The sequence below is a fragment of the Centruroides vittatus genome, unplaced genomic scaffold, assembly GCF_030686945.1.
Source record: "Centruroides vittatus isolate TY-2023 unplaced genomic scaffold, ASM3068694v2 contig_875, whole genome shotgun sequence".
Taxonomy (NCBI): Eukaryota; Metazoa; Arthropoda; class Arachnida; order Scorpiones; family Buthidae; genus Centruroides; species Centruroides vittatus.
This window is the reverse complement of record NW_027122567.1, coordinates 2,165,082-2,183,092: the sequence shown is the minus strand read 5'-3', so window position 1 is coordinate 2,183,092 and position 18,011 is coordinate 2,165,082. Positions and strand designations below refer to the sequence as shown.

The 18,011-nt window shown below is 31.4% G+C and overlaps 1 protein-coding gene across 1 annotated transcript in view; it reads right to left on the bottom strand.

Annotated features, from left to right (window-relative positions):
• Positions 1–18,011, bottom strand: part of Nedd8 (Nedd8 ubiquitin like modifier) — a 41,252-nt gene that overhangs the window by 21,134 nt on the left and 2,107 nt on the right. Inside the window, exon 2 of the mRNA XM_067279601.1 lies at positions 13,848–13,865. Within this exon, the coding sequence (XP_067135702.1) occupies positions 13,848–13,865 (18 nt within the window). The remainder of the gene's footprint in view (positions 1–13,847; positions 13,866–18,011) is intronic.

Genomic DNA, 18,011 nt, shown 5'->3' with positions numbered 1-18,011 from the left:
AATTAGATTGAAATTTACATAAATTAAAGCCATTATAAAAAGACAGACAAACCGTAATTATTTACAAGAAGAGAGTAGGGTATGTGCACAAAATAGAATAGCCCATAAGATGTTTTTGTAAATAGTCAAGGTCATTACTAGGGATTGCAATCCAGCAGTGTTTTGAATCCAGCTGGATTTTTGCTGGATTGAAATCATTCCAGCTGGATCCAGTGCGGATGTATTTTTGGTGCAATAAAGTGTTATCTGTCTATCTATCTATCCTGCAATTTATGTTTTTTTTAATGAAATAAAACATTTTTAAAAAATACTTAAGAAGCTTTTATTATTTAGACTGGTCACTATAAATCATTAAAACTTCTTACACATTTAGGTAGTAAACTTAACTTTCGTTCGGTTTAACACTTGAGATAGAGATAATTAACTTTAAATGTTTAGTTAGATTATAATTATAATGTAATCTTTAAGTTAAATAATAGCAAAGGTAATTCTACTGATTAATTTATATTAATATGTTATAATAATGTAAAAACGGATAATCAGTGGCTAAGTGGCTATCAGTCTTACCAGTTTTCATATATAGGCTCTACATATTAGTCTGTAGTTATTTATAAGTATATAAAACTATGTACTGGAAGTAGAATAAGTTAAATAAACTACACCTTTATCAATCCAGAAAAATTTAATAAAATAATAACGTTTTCAATTGTTTTTAACGATCTTCCTCGGTTACAAAAAAAATAGAACATTAAATATAGAACATAAAATGTGTTCGGAATAAATATAAAAATTAACGGAAAATGCCCAAATGGACAAAATATAGATAAATAAACAAAATAAATAGTGGAAAAAATATATACAGGGTGTTTTTTTTAAACTGACGGTACTCAAAAACATCTATAGAGCAATCTACCAGCCGGACTGTCGCCAAATTTGGGAGAGTGACTAAGGATGACATGGAAAAGAGATTCCGCAAAGAAAAAAGTAGTACCTAAATTCGCCAGTAGGAGAATTTGGCACTGTTGTAGCGAAAAAGCTACCAGCACTTCACTGAAGAAAGGGTCATCAGTCGCTTTTTTCCACTTGCATGGCCGCCTTGCTCCCCGGATCTAACCCCATGTTACTTTTTCCTGTGGGGTTACTTAAAGTCCAAGGTCTATCTTGGTAGTGTCCCAAACTTGATGAGCTTGAAGGACAACATTTCTCAAACTGTGATGAACATTCCTGCGGACATGTTACGTTCGGCCATAGAGAACACGGTGTTCAGGATGCAATGAGTTGTCCAGCAGGACGGTGATCACATTGAAGAAGGGAGAAGGTTATTTGCTGATTAATTAAACTTTCGTTATTACACTGAAACCTCTGTCTGATTATTCCTGTGTTTGTTAATTGCAGCTGGATTTTATGCAGATTCTTAGCTGTTTTGCTACAACAGCGCCAAATCCACCCCTACCGGCAAATTTGGGTACTACTTTTTTCTTCGCGGAATCTCTTTCCCATGTCGTCCTTAGTCACTCTCCCAAATTTGGCGACAGTCCGGCTGTTAGATTGCTCTACAGATGTCTCTGAGTACTGTCAGTTAAAAAAAAAAAAAAAACACCCTGTATATAAGATCCAACGAAACCAGCATTGTCCATTAATAACATTAATTAATGTAAAAGGATTTCCACATGGTAGACAACAAGTCTGCATCTCTATGGTTTGTACAACGAGTTGTCATGTGCGCCTTGTAGATTTCCAATCTCTCAAGATGTTTGACCGTTTGCCTATTCGTCGTCATTTTTATAATTGCCGCTTGATCCCATTAGACGTTAACATCCTTCTGTCTTGCATATGATGCCAGCGCAGTGTTGTCAAGGTTCTTACTGATTGTATATTTGTGCATTATTTTTAAACTGCGCATCATTGCACCCACATAAATAAGCTTGGAATTGAAATGTTGGTTGTGTAAAGGCACCGAATATATACCCGTTGTTGAATTCCGATCCTCTTTCTTTTTATCGTTTCTTAAAAGTTTGAAAACAGTGGGATTACGTCAATATACAATACGAAAATTATCAGACCTGGCAGTACATCTATGTATCTCGTTTAAAAAAAATGGGATGTAATTAAGCACTATTCTTTTTATATTTATTCCAAATACATTTTATGGTCTATAGTTAATGTTGTATTTTTTTTGTAACTGAGGAAGATCCTTAAAAGCGATTGAATACGTTATTTTATTAAATTTTGCTGGATTGATTAAGGTATAGTTTATTTATAAGTAATTTAATTATTAATGTTAGTAAAGTAGTAAGTAATTAGTAGCAGTCTAGTAGTTAGCAAAGCGGCAATGCGACAACGTAGACTTTTGCGCAATTATTTAGAAAGTTAATTGAGTATTTGCAGATCCGCAGCGCTGGATCCAGCAGGCTGAAGAATGCGCTGGATCCAGCTGGATTGCTGGATGAGAAATCCAGCAATTGCAATCCCTAGTCATTACCCGAATGCCCGAATTAGTGCAAATGTTTGCAAAAATCGCCAGATGCAAGAAAATAAAATTTGTTCATTCAAAAAATTACAAATAGGACATAATTCCATATACGCTATACATTATTATTATTCAGATAATGATTGCTGATCTAAACTAAATTCATAGGCCGTTGATAGTTTGGGGGTCGTCTTATAGGACAGATATTTGCTAAAACTATAAAACTTCAACAAAAATTTATACATCGTCTCATCTGAAGGTCATCTTATTCGCTGAGATATACGGTAATTATTTTTGTCTCTATTTTTTGTGAATTAAATAAACAGTATTTTTGTTCCTTAAAATAGCAGCAGGTTACAACAATATTTATCTAAATTAATAATTTTCATTTACATAAGAAAAGGAATTAACATTAAGACTTGGATTTGCATTTAGAAGTGGCATGATAATTGATATATATATATATATATATATATGTTTGTTTTGCATCATATATTATATATCTTATATATAAAATTCTCGTGTCACAATGTTAGTTACCGTACTCCTCCGAAACGGCTTTACCGATTTTTACCAAATTTTATATGCATATTCAGTAGGTCTGAGAATCGGCTACTATCTATTTTTCATACCCCTACACCATCTCCCCCCTTTCAAAAATATATTTATATATAAATTAAGGCTTTTATGTCCAACAGATGGCGCTACCTTCCGACGAACTAAGTTTGCTTTTCTGTCAGGCATTATGCTTTTCTGTGAGAATGGACTGAAGCAGATCATTTTCTATCTATCTATATAAATAATATATAACGTTCGTTTGTTCTTTTCTATGTTGTTTATATTAGTTTTAGTTTACGTTGTTTAGCATCGCGCGTGAGTTCTTTTGTATTTTATTTAAATTTGAAATTGGTTATTCGGAACAGTATTCGAATGTTGTTAGCCTGACGATGGCCATGGAATGGGCCGAAAACGTTTGTTTATGATTAAAGTTAAAGGTTCTCAGCATCAAGGTGTTGTTGTCTTACAGTGTAATAGAGTCTGAGTGAGGTTAGGAGAATAACTATTAATTATTCCTATTTTATTAAAATTATTACTTAATATAAATATTAATATAAATAAAATATAACGTTCGTTTGTTCCTACCGATTCCTTTGAAATTTTGACACAACGTTGCATTCGAATACGCACGTGTTTTTATATAATATACATGTCGAAATTCCCCCCAGTGGGGGGAGATGGACGGGATTAAGGCTTACCGTGAAGAACTCGGCTTCTATTATACTATTTTACATGCGTTTTTTTGCGTTTTTAATTGCGTTTTAATAGGTTACGTCAACAGAATATACACTAAAAAGGGATTTTTCGATATTCCCCAGCGGGAAAAGTGACGGGATTAAGGCTTACTGTGAAGAACTCGGCTTTTATTATACTATTTTAGATGCGTTTTTGATTGCGTTTTAATAGGGTACGTCAAGAGAATATACACTAAGAAGGAATTTTTTGAAATTTCCCCCACGGGGGAAGTGTTACACATTTATAATAGATACATTTTGAGCCACAACAACGCGTGGCCGGGTCAGCTAGTATAATATATGATGCAAAACAAACCTCTGAATGGGCATAAGCTAAAATTTACATTTTTTCATACAACTTTAACATGTGAGGTTGCCGAACTGCAAGTAACAGCAGGATGTCCAAGTGGCATCAAAACATAGGTGGGAATGTTGAGGACAGAGACAACTCTCCAGTTACAACAGTTAATCTGATTTATTGTACAAAAAAAATGCTTACAATAACAAAGTTTTCTATTTTTGAGCAGATTCATGTCCTTTGGTCTTCTTCTCGAGGTTGATGGCCCCAGCGTGTAATTAGGTGGCAAACTGCAGTTGGAACGAGGGATAACAAGTTCAAAGTAGGGTCAGATGATGTCGAATATTTCCTTTTTTTTAAGAATGATGTACACAATGGCCAAGGCAGGTCAAGAAGTTCTCCATGTCCTTGGAATTAATTTTTATCAGCGATTGGGTCCCACATTGACCACTTCAATTGGATGTTTTTCATCTCTGCTTTCTAATTGATTGTCATTTGTTACTAAATGTAACAAGATCAGAACCCAGATCGTGGGATGAATCAGAATCGATTGTCAATTCGATCCCAATCAAAGATGGCTGATCTTAGGACTTTATTATTCTATTGTTACAATATGAGGACTACTACTCTTCTTTTTTACTTTTGTTAGATTTAACATTTCCTTATATGCTCATAAATTTTCTATATTTTAATATTAATATATTTATTTATTTTTATAATTTTATAAATTTCTCTTACATTTTTGTGTGGTTCTGGTCCACTTTGAAAGCCTCACACAACGTACCAAACATTAGCAAATTATTATTAACAAATATATAACACATTTCTTTATATATCATATTTATTTCATATGCATAAACCTTAGTTTTTCCAAATTTTTGCAACCATCTAAAATTTTTAATCCACTCCTGGAGTGGTTGCAACTCCCTATGCCAAAAAAAATTTCAGTACTAGACAGTTCATTAGATGGAAACTACTTTATAGATACTACATTAATACATTTTATTACATTTGTACAAGTAGAAGCATAATGGTATTTCAACAATGTTTATTTGGCACAGATTTTCTTTTCACATCAATTTGGGCATTTTATCATTAGGTCTAAAAGTATAGCAATTAGCAGTCTCAAAAAGTATGATAAAGGTGCACCTTATAAATGAGAATATACAATAGTAGCCAATCTACAAACTTCCAAAAATTTAGCAGCCCTCTAACAGCAAAAACAGACATGAAATATCAATAAAAAGCAATACATATAAAAATAGTGATTGCAAATTGATTTTTTAAATAATTAACAGTTGTTTTTGAAGGCATATTTACGAAATTATCGTACATCATACAGCACCTGAAACAATCATACAAATACAATAATTATACAAATGACAACCCTGAAACAGGCTAATTTTTACTCATGTTACCAGGCTTTAAGTTGTCACCAATAAAGTACAGTATTTTGTAAAGTAACAGACAAAAAGTAGCCAAATATTACAATAAAAACTGGTTAGCTTTAGTCAAAGGGTTAAATTTGACATGCTTTTATTTTTAGTACACAAAAATCAGTGTTTCAATTTAGCATCCTCTATTGTGAGTAAAATGATTGATGGGGATAGCATTTTTCTTTCAGTTATAATACAGAATGAATATTGCAGAAAAATGAATAATGAGAAAAAAATTAACATTATATATACAGGTCCTTATTCGGTACTGGAGAAAATAACCGATAGATGCAGGAAAACAATTGATATGGAATAATAGATCGAGAATCCACTGTATTTCAAAATGTGTTCCAATTATTGTTCCTAGACTTTTCTATAAATAGTCAATTTCCATAATTCTTCACCCCCAGTCAGAGGTGATGAATTATCAAGTTTCTACTATACTGTATGAAAATTATTTATTATAAGCATAACTTTTCCTTCATTTTTTACTCTTCTGCATGCCTTATATAAGTAATTGTAACTATTGTATTGGTTGTTCTCTCCTAAATTATATAAAATAATATTTAGCTATTTCATCTTTATGTACTTATATCTAATTTATTTCCTGATTTTAATAACAGATTTAATACTAATTTGGTATAACAATAATGTCAATATTCATGATTTTGTTATATAACAAAATAAAGTAGTACAGTTAATTAAAATATAAAGATTTAGCAAGTAAAGATAAATTAAAAATTAAGCCCCAAGTCAATTCTTTTCAAAGTGACCCCAAATGTCCCTTTCAATCACAAATTAACATTGTTTTTCAAGCAGACATCTGCTCATAGTAGAACATGAAGACATTTCCTATCCTCAAGTCTGTCATCTAGTTTTTAAATCTTTTTACACACCCCCTAAATGTTTATAGTAGTTTTATGATTTTTGAACACATTTGAATAATCTTATGTAAACATTAATTTTACTATCCTCCATATAAACCTCACTAATAAATACAGTAGCCCCTCGTTATATCACCCTTGTTGGGAGACAAAGAAAAAGCATGATATAACAAAATACTAAAAATTCTGGGCTTTTACTAAACAGATTATACATACTATGGAATCTCTATCTTCTATTATTTCATCAGCAAGTGTTTTTGATATAAAATAAACTTAGTTTTGCAATACTGAATTTTATTCATGATTATATCATATTAACTAATGTTTATGTAAACTCTGATACCGCAAACACCCATTTAGTATTATTGTTTCTTTAACAATGACATTTAAAGACAAATACTGTCAATATAAAAACAAAATATCAGTTGCAATTTTATTATACAGTACTATATTTCATAATAAATTGCTTATTAAAAATTTGTGTAATTTATATTTTTCAATAAAAATTATACAGTAATCGAAAACTTAAAAAATAAATATTGAACAAATAATAGAACATCAAAACTTATAAAATTACACAGTAAAAAGTCTCTGAAAAGCAAAATAAAATTATTACTGTATAAAATTTTAGAACTTTCCGTTCAAATAAAGAACACACATTATGCGGTGAATTTCAAATTCACAGAACTTGTAAATGAAGAGACAGTACCTAAGACTAATAAATAAACAACTTTAAATATCAAAAGGAAACATAAATGATAATTGATCTGTTCACATGTTTTGCTTATTTATATCTTGACAAATTTATTGTTTCACCTGCAGTGATAGTTTCAAGGACAATAGTAAGAATAAAATACCGTATTTCATTGAAAAAAGAAATTCAATGGCAATTGATAATTTATTGACTCATTTGCTTTTAAAAATTGGGAGACCAAAAAAAGACACAATATATCTGAATATGCAATGTAATGAGGTGCAATGTAACAAGGGGCAACTGTACTTTCATGTGAGAATACAAAGGACCATATAAGCTCCCTGCCTATGTGTTTTGTGCTACTGATGGAGATCTCTTGCATGTAAAATAGAAAACTTTGTAGTTACAAATAACAGAATTATGATTGCTCAAATTTGATGAATTTTTCCTCTGGAATAAAGAAACAAAATATTTGTAGCATGGTAGGATGTAATACTTCTTAATACCACAGGGGTAGTTTTTTATTTTTTCTGAATGAAAAAAAGACTCAGTTAGAAGAAAGGCATAGATTAATGCTGTACAGAGGCTTTACTATTATTTGTCTATCTTCATTAATTAAAAAAGCATTCCTAAGTTTTGATGGATATTTTATTTCCAATAAACAATAATGTCTGTCACTGTTTCTGATAATGTCATTTGGAAAACAGTATAGTTATGGCATTTCTGAACAATGCACTCTTCATTAAGCAGATAATATCTGTAGAGTTTTCTATCAGTATATTATATTTGGATCAGCTGGCAATATGTGCTGGTTTGTTTTCCTATATCTTTGTCTTGTTCCAAAAAAATCTGGCTAAGCCTTATTGCTTGTTTGTATTCTTCCTTCTTTAAAGTTGCTGGTTTATTCCAAGCTTTTGGTAAACTTGTTCTTGATTTTATTTTTTCTTCTTTACTAATAAAAAAGTAAAACACACTGCATGCTGGCATCTACCAAGAAGTCCAGCCCTGCATGAGCAAAAGGCATTAATCATTTTCCATTGGTCATTAAGCTGAAAAAATAATATATGACCATTAAGTTAATATATTCATGTTGATTTTTTTTATCAACTTCCTTATGTCCTATGTTGATGACATTAAATCTTGCATGTACTTTTTCTCTTGCAATAAACATTAGAGATTTTAAATATACATTTTTATAAAAATGTATTGATACAAATACATTTTTATAAAATTAAATTTTAATTATATTTTAAAAAGTGATCAAAAAAGATTTAATATCGATGATTAACTTTCCCTTGGACAACTTAAACTTATCAAAGTGAGTAGCACTGTGTCAGCTGTCAAAAACACATTTGAAGTTGATGAATTTGTAACAATTCAATATTAGAAAGGTGGGGGGTCTACCCAAAACAAAAAAAATTGGCACGTGGTCTATGAGACAAAAAGTTTGGGGACCTCTGATCTAAAGTAATCAGCCATGATTGGTGATTATTTGCTAAATTGTTAAAGCAGCATTCATATCAAATCTCACTTCCATATATAATATAAAGATTTTTTTCACTCTACCTCAAATACCTACATAATACTTGAATATCTTCTAAGCTGAATAATATCTAAATTAATTTATTTAACACCTGGAAAAACAATGACTCTGGATAGATTTGCTATAATATTCGCAGACCAATTATTTTAACAATTACATTCAGAAACAATTCTTTGACAGATATATGTAATTTGAAACAATAGACACCTAATTATGTATTTCATCCTTGATGAATGTAATTATATCTAATTTGAAATGCTTGAATAGTGAATTACAGTGTTCAAACAGAATAACTGATAACAATCAACAATGAGATGAAAACTAAAGATTATATTTCTGATAATTAGCACTGAGTTCAGCGTTAACGTAGATTCTTCTTTTTATTGCAAGCACTTTCGACGAAAAATTACGATCGTCGTCTTCAGGCGAATGTGGAAAGAACAAATTTGAAAGATGCACGTGCTGAACGTTCCAAACCGAATAACGGAAGATTTTCGTTGGCGAATTTTTAAAAAATATAATGTATTCTTTTAGCGTTCGGTAACTTCGCCGGTTCGAAGGAGATTTTAGATCGGCACGAATTGACGGTGCATGCGCTGAAAAGCTCACACACTACGTGTGCGCTTGTCGGCGCGTTTGCGTGTTTATGCGCTTGTAAAGAGTGACCCAAATTTCGGGCAAGTCCAGGGTGGGGACGTTGCATGCCTCTGCTGTTGTTGTGCATAATCTACGCGGTGCCACTACAAAATCCAACAACAGGAGAAATAGAGAAATATATAGGGGCAACAACAAGAATGATCGCCTGCCGTATCGCGGAACACCAGGATGATATAAATAAAGGAAGGCAAACAACAGAGCTGACCAAAAAAGTTCTACAACAAGGTTACACTCCGCTTTGGTCAGAAACAGCGCTCCTAAAAAGCTCCAACAATAGAAAAATAATATTCATCTGGGAAGCGATCCTCACAACAACAGCAGAGGCATGCAACGTCCCCACCCTGGACTTGCCCGAAATTTGGGTCACTCTTTACAAGCGCATAAACACGCAAACACGCCGACAAGCGCACACGTAGTGTGTGAGCTTTTCAGCGCATGCACCGTCAATTCGTGCCGATCTAAAATCTCCTTCGAACCGGCGAAGTTACCGAACGCTAAAAGAATACATTATATTTTTAAAAATTCGCCAACGAAAATCTTCCGTTATTCGGTTTGGAACGTTCAGCACGTGCATCTTTCAAATTTGTTCTTTCCACATTCGCCTGAAGACGACGATCGTAATTTTTCGTCGAAAGTGCTTGCAATAAAAAGAAGAATCTACGTTAACGCTGAACTCAGTGCTAATTATCAGAAATATATGCAACTTTGGCGTGAGTTAACTTTTATTATTTTCTATAAACTAAAGATTGAAATTTCACTTGGGAATCATTTATTTTCTAAATATTTTAATAAATTTTTTAGATTATTATTTATTCATTTATTTAACTACTTACTTACTATCAGATGGCAACACATCAAATTTATTTATCATTAAATTTCTAACTTAAATTCTAATTTTACTACAGCCAACCCTCGTTAGTGCGTCATTGTCTGTTCTTTCCTCTTTTTTAGCACTATACAAGGGTGGTACTATTTTGAAATTAGAAAAATATGTACTGCTGAAGAGGAGAAAATTCAGTATAACATGTAAATACACCTCTACAGCAGAAAAAAAAGCTGAAGTGAAGGAGTAAAATGCAGACACACTACAAGTAAATACAAAACATATTAGAGAGGTTGCAGCCATCATTTTCAGCCCAGAACATTGGACATTCGAGCACTGCCATCTGGCAATTCTAGAAGGTTGATAATGGCATTCGCTACGTCTAGCATGACAAGTAGAAGATCAGTTTAAACTTCATTTTTTTGTGTTGGGGTTAAAATTATGATGTATTTTATTAAAATAATAATTATTTAAGCATTTATGAATAACATTGTAAAGAAACAGATGATTTTAATCCAGAAATTATTTAATTATTCAATTTTTTTGCAAGTGATGTGAAGTGCCTATAGAATTCACATTAGGGTTTCTCAAACAGGATCCCAGGATCTCAGTTGTTTTTTTAACCCAGGAAATTCTTCTCATCACAGGAAATCCCACAAATTTCTTAAAAGTTTACTTTTTTTCTTATTTTGTGTTAAAATTGAGGAAATTTTGCAAATAGAAAGTATAACAACTCAAACTGTCAGAATACATTTGTACTTATTAATTTTAAACCTACTTATTGGTTTTTTTTCATTTTTCCTTGTTATGGCATGTCACAGATTCTCAATAATCAATATGTAGCCTATTTGTAACAGGACTCTGAAATTCTTTACTTATCAGAATCTGTAATATATGGAATAATTGTGCTTATGCTGTCTTAATTTTTAACCATGCCCAGTAGCTTCAATAACTGCAGAACGCTAGGTTGTGCAAATTAGGCAAGGATACAAATGAGTACAAAGTCTAAAAGTATGAAGTTTTTCTTCGTAAACCTGATTATTAAAGTCAAACGAACTGCCGAATTATCAGGTATAAGCTCAATGCTGCTATTAAAGCAGCTGCAGCTGAGGAAGACAAATCAAGAATACTAGAAAGCAAAAGAAGTACTACAATCTTGAAAACGAACTAGAAATCTTCCAGGCTACAGGTGAAAAAACATGTAACACCTGTCTTCTCTTAAATGCATTAAACATGATTCCACTCACATCAATTGAATTGGAAAGGGCATTATCGGTAGTAGGACTTTTCATTACTAAAATAAGAATCAGATTGAGTGATCGGAATACTGACCATCTTTTTAAAAACTTATTACACAAATTTACAATAATATTCTGTATTATGTTTTATTTAAATATTGAAAATTACCTTCTAACTTAGAAGTTTGATCTAAGTTCATTTTATTCTTTTAAATTTTTAACTCAATTCAAAGGCATTTTTGTTGTTGTTGTTGTATGCAGTTTCCAGCAAACTTTAATAAATTTTTTCTATTTGTGAAAATTTCTGTGTGATTCAAAGGTAATTTTTAATATATATCTTACACAGCATTATTAACATGATTTTGGAGGTTTCAAACGTATTAAATTACTTTAAAAAATGAAAAATAATTATATCATTTGATTTCAAGATATTTTGTATATCTTAAAATAATTCTATCCTGGGAAACAGTCTACTTTTATCCCGGAATCCTGGGACAAGCAAAAGACCGGGAAATAAGAAACCCTAATTCACATATATTTGTCTTCATAATAGCTTATAATTTTGTAGTAGTAGTTTTGTTCTTCCACGGCATCTTCTACCATCAACAGTATAATAGGTTTGTAAATTTTCTAAAAATAATTTCCCAAGCTGCTTTCAGATTTACATAAGCCACTACTTCCCCCAACAAAAGTATGAGGTAGTCCTATCGTACAGTAGGAGACACGACGCTAATTAAAAATAATTATTTAGTGTTATTAAACATCCTGTAAATACTTTAAAATAGTTTAATTTGTTTATTTATCTTTGCTGGTAACATTCGTCGTCATTAAACGTTTCTGCCATTTTTCAATAATATCCCATGAGTCAGTGCGCAACATGAACATCGCACACTGACTCATGGGATATTGTTGTGAACATGCATTGCAATGTATTTTACTTGGAGTTCAAACATCAAACGTGTACTTCTGCTTGCCATACAAGTTTAACATGTGAACTTCGGCCACAACCTCTCTATTTATTTTGAGATGAAGAAATCTAGTATTAATGACTACTATTTTTATGCTCACTGATTTCATTAATATCATTTGTTGGCATACACATGGAACATTATATCAGAATCAACACAGTATGCTGTAAAATTCCATGACTACTTGAATCATGCCAACCAACCCTTGCTATATTGGAAGTCTGTAATTCCCATCTGTCTTCCAAATTCTTTTCCTTTTTCTATAATTACAGCTTCTGTTACAATTCCATGCTTGGCATTAACTTGGCTAATCCACATTGCTAGGGCATCTTCAAAATTCTCATGTTTACCAGATCTAAAATGCAATGCCTTAGAAGGCTCTTGCAGCCACTTTGTTTTTTCTTCCAAGTTGTGTCCCATGTACTGTACTTGTGACTGTTTTCTTCCACAAAAAAAAAAAGTGTTCTGCTATTATTTGTTGATGACTAGCATTTGGAAATTTCTCTTTGTATAAACAAATTTCATGTTTTTCTTTAATTGAAATGATTGCTCATTTACTCATATTGAAGACACTCACACAACAGCAGATTAACTAACTGACACCTAAATGTGAATTCCAGCACATAATAAACAAAGAAATTTTAATGTTCAAACGTTTTCAGCTGTCTTTTAGACATCCTCATCAGGAATGAATGTACAAAAAAATACAACAGTTCTATCCTTTGAAAATTTCTAACTTTCGAACCTCACTGCATTCAAATTTTTAAACATTTAAATGATGTTCGATACAGAAATCATTGCATTTACATCACATAAATAAACAATTGTTATTTTTTTAAAATAAAGATATAAATAAAATTATATTCTGTGGCAGTCTAAAAGTTAGTCTGATGTTTTTAACATTTAAATGATGTTAAATATGTTTCTGTATCAAACATTGTTTAAATGTTTAAAAATTGGAATGCAACAAGGTTCAAAAGTTAGAAATTTTCAAAGGATAGAACTGTTTTTGTATTTTTTTGTGCATTCATTCCTGATGAGGGCCTCTAAAAGACAGCCGAAAACGTTTGAACATTAAAATTTCTTTGTTTATTATGTGCTGGAATTCATATTTAGGTGTCAGTTAGTTGATTATATAGTTCCAGTTTAAGTGCATTATTTTTTGTTCAACAGCAGATTACAGCAAGTTAACAATAATGTAGAACACTGAAAGAGCAATAGATTTCAAAGCAAAAAGTCAAGACTCATTGCTATCTGCTATGGGTGAAACACACCCAACATTCCACCAGAATTTCATTACAAAACTGTTTAGGGGAAAAAAATTCCAAAACTTTTTATTGGCATAATAACAAGGTTTTTTAATATATACACCATAGGAAAGATTTGTTCTTCATAAATATATGGCAGTAAATGAGGGTGGCACTCTAATAAAGGGGCATACTAACGAGGGTTGCCTGTTTAATTTCTGAATGCAGCAGTAATTATTTATACTTGACCTTATGACAATTCTGTTGTAATTTGCATAACAAAACTAAAATACATACCTCTTTTCCTGTGAGTGTCTGTAAAACAAAAGTTAAAATGAATTAATATCTTTCAATATAAGCAAATATCCAATTAAAAATTAGTTTAAACTTAACTTATTTTAAAACTTATTTCATAATAAGCTGATATTTGAAATGTTTATGCATATCATTCTCTCTGGTTATAAACTCCTCATTAAATAAAGATAAAACTTCTCTTAAAAACATTCTGTATTACATTAAACTATAAAAGATAAATCAAATAAATTATAATGTAACAAACAGAATAATTTCACTTCTGTTTTTTCAATATTAAAATAAATTTGAAAGATTTCTATTACTTAAACAGAAATCTTTTGGTTCCAAAGATTTGTTCTCAAAGACATTAAGTTTTTTACATAGCCTTTCCATTCCTGCTGTAAAGAATTTAATCTTTTTATCAGTCATTCTAATAAAAAGATTAAATTCAGATTAAATAAGAACAGCTAAATATAAACATTTTTAAAAAGCAAACATTGCTATAATGAAGTAATCAGGAATATACACTGAGTGGCCAAAAAATTAGACACTCCCTCTAATAACGAGTTTGTCCACCTTTAGCTCTGATCACAGCCGATGATATTCTTGATATGGAGTCAAGCTGCTGATACCGTTGCTGAGGAATGTTGGCCCACACTAACATAATGGCAGCTATAAGTTTGGTCAGATTGGATGGTGGAGTTTCCAAGCTTTGAAGTGATCTTTCGACTTTGTCTCACAAATACTCCGTAGGATTGAGGTCAGGGGATTGAGCTAGCCATAAAAGCAAGTTAAACTCTGATTGATGTTCTTCAAACCAATTTAAGACCAATCGAACACAGTGACAAGATGCATTCTCCTGCTGAAAGTGACCACCTCCATCAGGGAACATTACAGCCATAAATAAGTGTATGTGATTGGCAACGATGTTGAGGTAAGCTGCTCTATTCAGAGATGTGTTCACAAATATCAACAGACCCAGTATACTCCAGGAAAACAATCCCCACACCACAATTCCACCACCACCAGCCTGGGGAGTTTTCATTTGGCAAGAAAGGTCCATAAATTTGTGCTGTTTGCACCATATTCTGATCCTGCCATCTGCATGATGGAGCAGGAAACGAAATTCTACAGACCAGGCTACTTTTTCCCAGTCTTCACGTGACCAATTTCATTGTTCCTGGGTCCACAACAGGCACCTTTTCCTATTTTTCTGTGATACCAAAGGCATTCTTGATGGTCTCCTGATGCTGAAGCCCATCCTTTGCAAAGTGTATTTTGTTGTGCATTGGGATATACTTTGAGGCATCTGCATTGAATTCAGATGCAATTTGTCGTGTTGCCTTTCTGTTGCTGCGGACTATGCGTACTAATCACCTTTCACCTCTCATTCACCAGCCTTTTTTGACCAGAATTGTTTTTATCCTCAACTGCCACTCTCTAAGCATCTGAGACACTGTTGGGCAAGAAAATCCTAAAAGAGTCATCGTTTCAGAGATGCTGACACTAGCTCTTCTTGCACCGACGACTAATTTTTTTGGCCACTCAGTGTATATCTTTCTTTCTACTGATTTTAAAATTATTACTAATTTGAAGATTTTAAATGATGAATTTAAGATTATGATCTAAAAATGTCTTTTTCTAAAAAAATTCTTTATCAAAATTATTAACTTAAGCAATTTCTAAACATTAACTGATATGGCCATCATGCATATATTAGTATACTGTATATGACAGTTACTACAAAGTAATTAATTATCAAATTATCTACAATTCATAACTATATTACATACTACATTAATTGAGCCATTCACAGGCCAAATCAATTAACTCCATTTGTAAATCCTTGATATAATCATTATTATTTTTACATTTTTTGCGTAACTAATTTTATATATCATTACATTAAAGCTATGCTTTAATATAAAGGTATATAAAGATACATTCTACAACACTTATTTAAATTTAAAGTTTAAAAGGAATTTTTAAAAATAATTTATATTATCAATTTTTATACTTTTTGTTTTATGGAGTTAATCGATTTGGCAAGTGAGCAACTCAACTATAATATACTACATCATCAGATTAGAATTTCTAATTATCAAAAGTTACTAATTAGAGGGCATGGCTTTAATTTATATTATAAATTTCTTACTTTCCTTCAGTGTTTTTATTCAATTTGTCTCAAAGTTTTTATACTTAAAGTGAAAATAAAATTCATTCAATGTCAAAATACATAAAATGTAATGCTAGAGAAACAAAAACTGGGAAATGTTTTTTGAAATTTCATTTATTATTTCAAATCATTATTAAACTATTATATGATCAAAATTTTTTATACAATATTGTTTTGAATTGGTTGGTTTATTCAAGTTTTTGGGACACAGGCCATGCTGTGAAGCACCATGGTGAAAACCAAGTAAAAATATTTACAAATAAATAAATGTTAAATGTAAATAAAATTTAAGATGGTAAACAGGAAAAGTTGATGATTTCTTGCTACCATAAGCTTCATTCCAACAATAACTAACTTTAATAACAATAACATGTATGAAAATAATTGGTAATTGACAATGTAAGCAAATTAATCTTCTGTAACAGATATAGAGTATTGTTCAGCTTTTCACAACCTGCTATCCTCCCTTATTCCTATTTTCAGATAGTCTTTATTCAACACCTATGATCAAAATTTGTCGTCTGAAAGAGTATTTAAACCAATTCTTTTTGTTTTAAAACAATTGTGACAATATTGGGACATTGTGTTTTCGTAAGATTGGTTATGGACGACTACATCCACTATTTAGAGGTAAATATAATAGATGTCTAAATATTATTTAATTATTATGTCTTTGTGTCCTCTATCGTAATTTAAAATTTATCTTGTATACTGCAGGTGAACTAAATAAAAATTATTTCTGATCTGTAAGACTAAATATCTGCATCCATAATTCCAGTATAGTAAGTCCTATTAATTGATAAAAAAGTACTAGCATACAAGATAAATTTACAAGAAAATAATACATGTCTATTTGAAGGATCTGGAGATTGTAAAAATGTCTGTTATTCAGGATGTCTGTTAATGGAAGTTTCACTGCATTTTGATATTTTATGAAGAACCTGAGGAATACCTTTAAACATGGTCAAAAACATTTCTTTCAAATAAATTTAAATTGCTAAAATTTAAAAGATGTTTGTGTTACTGTTATTAAATAAATTATCATTCCTGGCTTAAAATGTTAAACAACAGTCATATTCAACATAAATTGCAAAATAAAAAAAAATCTGAAGCAAACAAGTCACTATAAATGTGTGTACCGATATATATTCGGTACATTCAAAACATTCCAGAATACTGAAATACTGTACTTCATTTACACTGAAACCAGAAATTCTTCTGTTACTATTTAGGCACTTGTCCCAGAGACACAGGCACCGGATACCTTCCTCACAAAATTCACATGACTGCTGTTGAAACCACTGCATCATTGCTTCTTTAATCTTATTATTCAATGCAAATTTCTATCCAGTCAATGTTTTTTCATTGGGTCCAACATGTAAAAAACACATTGCAACAAATCTGGACTGTGTGGAGGATGGAATAACACTTCCCAATAATATTTTGCCAATAAAACTTGCATAGACTGTGCCATACAATGGAGTGATGCTTTCATTATCATGCAAAAGCATCACGCAGCAGTTCCCAACCCATTTTTGACCAGGGACCACTTTGATTTCATTGTTGTTAGCAGGGACCACAAGATTTAAGAAAAATAAACTGTGTCAATCTAAAAATAAACTTTAATCAAAACTTTTAACATAAGTAATCGTTAAACTCAAAAGTAACATGCTTTAACAGTACTATTATAATAGAAAACAACATTTTTAGTAAAAATTAAATTTAGTTTGTATCAATGCGGGAATAATAATTTAAAATGAATAAAAATTTTAAATCTTTCGCAGACCATATTTTAGCTCTTGCGGACCACTGGTTTAGGGAATGGAAACCACTTGGCCACTGGCCTCGATGAATGTCAATGGCATGCAATATTCATCATAAACATGCTTGATTTCCGAGGCCTCAATATTCTCAGTTGTCAAAAAATCAAACCATGGCACACTACTCTTCTGTCATAGTTTCCATTTTGTTTGTGAACAGAACAGCACTGT